Here is a 6,565-nt window from a genome sequence, read left to right on the forward strand (position 1 = left end):
TTCTTTCTTCGTCATCATAATGAGAATCAGCACGCAATAAACTATCATAATGTACATTTCCATCTGTGCCTACCCTTGGTATTCGTGTGCCCAATTAAACAATCAGCGCTGTGAGGGTAACGTTAACAAAATCTAACTCAGATAGGCTTTGATTCATAATTGGATAGATCTAACACGAATGATACCCGTATTGAACTCTAACTTGGGTCCACGTTCTTTTCAGTAAAATAGGCGCTCACAACATTGATTATACACACACTTTCAGCATTAAGTGTTATTAAAAATGAAAACTATATAAAAAAAAAACAGAAAAACTTCAAGTTGAAGAAGAAAAAAGAAATGTTGTTGGAAAGTCAAAGATCAAGTTTATTTTGTTTCAAAATTCATTTTTAATCAACACAACTGAAAAATATATACATATATATAATTAGACGACGAGCATAGAGGCTAATTACACGCTGCGAATACGATAGGATGCTACTTGATACTCAACTCGCATGCTTTACTTGTTTACTCTTCTTTTTGTCCTGAGAAGGGTTTTAAAGAAGGGTTAGTTATCCTCTCAAGCAGCAGCTAATTGTCTAGAGACGGAGGGAGTATCCTCAATTCTTTTGTGAAAGACAGAAGTTGACGCGTTGAGGAAATTAGGCTTGCGAGTTGAATTGATTGTTAATTCACCTTGCGAATTTGTTAGAATGCCTGCCTCTCCATTTTTTATGAGAAAAGTACTTGATCTTTGTCATTAAAAAGTCTGTCGTTTTACACGCTTAGAATCTTAATCAATTACACTATGAATTACAAATCGGTGCTCACGCTAAACAAAAAAAAATCTAAAAATAAATCAAGGTGGATAATATGTATAAACGACGGCTGTATTTGAAGCCATGGCCATTTCGCCAATGATTGAGACACGCACGTGTACAAACCACCTTTGAATGAATCACATACTCCGTAACAATGTAGATACACTAATCAACGCAAAAACGTGATGGTGTTTTTTTTAAATTACAGGCGTCCAGCTATTAAGCAGACACGGCACATCCGGGCACATTTTGACGTGTTTACTCAAAAGGGACGTGTATGCCCAAGTGAATTGAATGCGTAATTGGGCATGCACATCCAAGCATATTTGGAATAGGCATTTGACCTCGTTAAACAATACTTTAATCAGCCTGTGTAAACTAAAAGTTTGAATATCCATTACAGTTTTATAGAAAGCTGATTGTAATGTAACACAGCGTCGTGGATGTGACATCGGGTGGAAGGAGAGAGTTCTTGATTCATCGTCAAAACCATTCAGTGCATTATTGCGAACCCATCAATCGCTGTCACGGAATTAGATATTCAATTGAATGTGATTGAAGCATTTGTCAGTCTTGGGCCTTCTTCGCTCATACAATGGATCCAATCGATGCAGTCACTATGTATCATCCATCGCCCAGCCTTACGTCGCTCTAGAAGCTGGCAGGTGAACTACGACTCAAATCTCCGATGTTTTATTGTACCGGAAATGCGCCTTTCACCGTAAGATATGACACCAAAGTGAAAAACCAAATTAAATTAATAGCAGGCGCTATGACAAATGTGATTACAACAAAATGCATCTAGTTAGTAGCAGTCGACCATTAGCCCACACTGAAGTGATTAAACAGGACACCCGTCAGCTATTACTATCTTTCTGTAATCATGATACCATCTCAAATTAGAAATTACTTCATCCTTTTGATGCGCGACAAATAAGACATGATCAATTTGACGAAGCTCTACTTGGCCTACTTTCAAAATAATTATTATGGAAATAAAATTAGAGAATGAACGAATGTGCTCATTTCACTGGACTAACTACGTCACGGAGATTCAATTTACACAGACATGTATGTATCTTCCTTCAGTCTTCTTAAGTAGGGACAGCAGGATTCCCTTGATCATTTTCAGAATTTTAGTGTTTTGAATAGGATGTCAGATTTCACAAGGCGCTCAACACTTCACTTCGATCTTAACGCGGCTAACACATTTAATTCCCAAATCGTGTAGAGCAACCCGACGCTTCCGTACAAGCCAACTATCAAATATCTAGCCCTCCTTAATATCATGCAGAAGACTTCGTGCATAAACAGACAACTCTCTTCCTGCCAATGGGCTTCGATAACTAACTTAAATGAAACTAAATAAGCAAAAACCTAACACGCTTTTTAATGGATGTTATCTGGCTCAAATCTATGGGGAGTCATTAGAGATCAAATTCTGTGCGATCGCTTCAATTTATATAATGCTAATATCTGTATTCGGAGGAGCTGTCGTGATTATAAACATACTCCCAAACCGTCTGATGTTCAGCATTACGACAGATGCACATCTAAACTACGGGTAAACGAGATAACACAAAATAGTCGGAGATATGTGAGGCTTGCCAGACCATTGGGACAACGCGTCTGATTAAAGCACTACAGTCGCCACATTGCGCCGTGTTCGATGCGGGTTCCCTACAAAGCGTTTTGTCAGATAGCTAACGCGCGCTGTACGACAGAGCGCTTTAAAACAAATATGATTTTGTACTCAATATATAATCGAAGTATGCATTAGATATAAAACTAAAAGTACCAATAACTGTTACTGCATAGTAGCTATAGATCACATTAGCGCTCTGAACGTATTGTTAATTTTTATTATTCAAACCCCGTCATATGTTTTACAAGGCAGTCGATTTAATTTTTATTCATGCGTGATCGAATAGGCCAACGAAATTACGTGTGTATAGAAATCTCAAAAAAAAAATGCTAAATCGGCTCTAAAAGAAAATGTAACATTATTGTGTATTTATATTAACAAAATGCAACCAGTCGCCTACCTTGAATCCGGTTGTCGAGTACGTGATGCAACGAATTCGACGCGCACTGAGCGAGCGTTTGAATTTAGAAACAAACAACGTATATTGCACGCGTTAGATCCGTCGCTTGAGGCTCCTATCGAACACGACGCGGTATAAATGTAGCGCTTTAAATCCACCAATGCACAATAATTATCATAATTATTATGTACGCGAATGAAATACACAGACGCTTCCTGAATTAATTGCGATAAAATGGCAGCCAAGCAGCGTATTTGAAACAATAAGATGTACATTCGTCACGTAGATTAACACGAGTCAACAACAAGTAGTAATGCTTATAGTCATGACAGTCGCGTGTCGTCTCTGTGACTCATCTAACTAACAAATTATTATTATTCAGAATCACTATCTCCCAAACTAATGCAGTTAGATTTCTTATTCAGGATGGCTCTTAAAAAAAAAGAAGCATCTGCATTTTTAATCAAATACTAATCAAATAAGCCGGTTCATTAATTTATATAAAATCCATCAGGAGGGGCCTGCTGAGAAATGTATGACTCCCGCATGAAATAAAATTTGGATTTGCGCCACAAATGTCTTTTAACCTTATAAATCATTTAGCCATTATACATGTGCAATTGAGTGAAGCGTCTGGAAATAATAATAAAACAAAAACCTTGCTCGCATTATCTTTGCTTTCATCCTTTGACAGTATGGAGAATGCCTTCGATTTATCTGTCGTTATTGAAAGGACTCTAATCCTGTTCTCGATTAAGTTGATCCCTTGTTTAAAAGGCATGTATATGTTCATGGATTATTCCTTTTTTCTATAAAATCAAAACATCGTGTCTAACAAATCAATATACTATAATAACAGTGCGGACTTGGAAATGAAGTCTCGGGCGAGAATTATTGACGTGATAATTTTGAGACGCACAAGAGTCAGCATTCATTTGCACAGCGCTTAATTTGTGACCGCTTGGTTCTGACGCAGTGGCAGAGAAGGTCCCTAAACGCATTTCTGAACTCTTGATTAAGCACTGTGTAGACGATTGGGTTAAGAGTGCTGTTCGCATATCCCATCCAGAGAAATACAGAGTATAAATCGTAATTGACGTCTTCTCCAGGGGAGAAGATGAACGGTCTCATAACGAACAACGTGAAATAAGGCATCCAGCAAACTGTGAATGCTCCCATTACTACTGCCAGTGTTTTCGTGGCTTTATGTTCGTCCACGGCACGTGAAGTATTACTTCCGTCTATCTTCGGTAAATTGCTGATTCTCTTAGCCTGCTCTCTCGCAATTCGGAAAATGCGGAAGTACGTACACAACATGATAATCAACGGTAAAAAGAACGTACCTAGACCATCGATTAGCACATAAGTCCCGTTGCTGACGTCGAAGTTACAGTTGGTCGGGTCGTTAATATTTTCTATGTTCCCGTCTAGAGTATTCCATCCCATGTGAATCGGTAAAAATGAAACAAGGAAGGAGACACTCCAGATTACCACTAATGCAACGGAGGCTTTCGTAGTTGTCATAATGCTTGGGTACCGCATAGGTCTTGTGATAGCTATATAGCGGTCTAAACTAATGGCAAACAAATTTAAAATCGATACTGTACAAAGCAGCACATCCATGGATATCCATATATTGCAGAGGACGACACCGAATGGCCAGGATCGTTGAATCTCGTAAATTGCAGAAAACGGGAGGACCAGGAGACCGACCAGCATATCAGATACCGCCAATGAGACGACGAAGAAATTGGTAACGGTTCGCAACTTTCGATTCACCACTGCAGCAAGGCATACAAGCACGTTTCCGAGAATGGTTGCTATCGTTATCGCAACCAGGATGACACCAATAAGCGCTATGATGATAATAGGGCGACTGTTGCCACTGCTGATACCACTGGGCGAATTCACCCCGTCCACTGCGGAGTGGTTATCCGATGAAGATACAGCCGCCACGTTTGGTGATATTAATGTATAGTTAGCCTGGATATCGATAGTCAGGTCAGACATGTGCCGGGACATGATACCGACTCGTCCACAGTCAGTCTACACATAGGTGTTGATCAGCCAGTTGCGTCCACATCATATACGGCTACGTCGATGAATTCACGCGAAGGACAAAAAATGTGAAAAGAACCCATCGTCAATTAAACCACGATAACTCGATTACATGTGTACGTCGACAGCTAGCAACATTTGGCTTATGTAGTACTAGAGTAAGACCTAGTGCTCCAGTCATGACACATACGCTCCTGCTATGGAATACTAATAAGCGACTCTTATCCTATTTATCTTCTCGCTTGCCTAACGACCAACTCTCGCGGGATTAGCATTTTTTTCTCCTGAATCTCGCAGGGGTATTGGATCTGTTGACCGACCGCTTCCTGTAACACTGGGTACACGATCTGTCGAGCGGAGCCTAGAGTGTCGATGATGTATACAAATATCAAATCTCGCAGCGCTTTTGCAAAAAATAAAAGCAGTAGCCACTCGAGAGTATGATCACGTGGCTTGTACATGCATAATACATGACGGCTGACGGTTTAGATGAAATCGAAATGTAGCTCCAGGGTAAAACCATTAAACACAGTGTAAAAATTAATTTCATAAACATAAAAAAACTTACGTTTTAATTTAATATAGAGCTATGGGATAATAAGATTCTCCACGCTCCGTTCATACCGCCGGAAACCATAAAATGAACGTGAAATTCCACAACATTTGAATTCTAATATCATTTAGACATGCATCAACATTTAAAATACATTTAACATGATACATGCGTGAATGCAATCCGTTCATCGTAATTTATGGGCGTAATAGAATTAATAACTGCTGATATTAATTATGTATAGTTACAATGCCCAAAACGATCGTAACATTTCTATCATTAAATTTTATTTCGATAAATTCTCTCCTTTTGGCGATTTCGATTTTATTTTTATTTTCATTTTATTATATTTTTCAGTAATTATTGATTATTTAGTAATGACTCGTCAGTTTCAAGGTTAAATTATTTAGTGTGTATATGGTATAATTCATCATATATATATATATATAAAATTACAATATTTATATTCGGTTATTTCATCGAGTTTATTCATGTGGCGTCCCAAGGTATAGTAAAAAAAGATTATTCATACAATATTGTTAAGCTATTTATATTATGATATAGGTTACATCAGGGTACTTACGTTTGTGCAATAAAGAACGTCGTCGCCCTATATACGAGTAGATGGCAATTATAAGATAAGGCAGCGTTCGAGCTTCCTTTTTTCAATATATATCCGCCTCTAGGAAAAATAACGGTTATAAGAAAACACATATATGTTGTTTTATGAAAACTACTATTAACAGCTGGAGTTTTAAGTTATTGATAACCAGAATCGAACTTCAACGTGGCAGAATAATCTAAAACGTATAAGTTAATATTATTATTATCTATTGCTTTTAATTTGTTTTTAATTTATATTTTCGTTTCAAATCATATGTCCTTGACCCAACGTTACAGCCGGCGTTGTACTCGAGCCGTTTGAAGTCATTTAAAGTATGCCATTGATGTTGAAATGAAGTTATACGACTAACGAGTCCAGCAGTTCATGGGAATTGCGTAGGTTAATAGGAATCAGATGATTTAGATGTACTTTTGAGGTGATTCTTAAATAATGCAATGGACATAACGCGCCGTACTCGATGCGCGCGCAACTATAAGCGGAA

General features: G+C 38.0%; 1 protein-coding gene across 1 annotated transcript; it reads right to left on the reverse strand.

Annotated features, from left to right (window-relative positions):
• Nucleotides 1–3,261: 3,261 nt before the first annotated feature.
• LOC100368272 (histamine H2 receptor-like) lies at nt 3,262–4,870 on the reverse strand. The gene has a single exon (XM_006815406.2). The coding sequence runs from the start codon at nt 4,868–4,870 to the stop codon at nt 3,773–3,775; it is 1,098 nt and encodes a 365-aa protein (XP_006815469.1). The 3' UTR covers nt 3,262–3,772.
• Nucleotides 4,871–6,565: the final 1,695 nt, after the last annotated feature.

Source organism: Saccoglossus kowalevskii, chromosome 10, assembly GCF_978046115.1.
Source record: "Saccoglossus kowalevskii chromosome 10, keSacKowa6.1, whole genome shotgun sequence".
NCBI lineage: Eukaryota > Metazoa > Hemichordata > Enteropneusta > Harrimaniidae > Saccoglossus > Saccoglossus kowalevskii.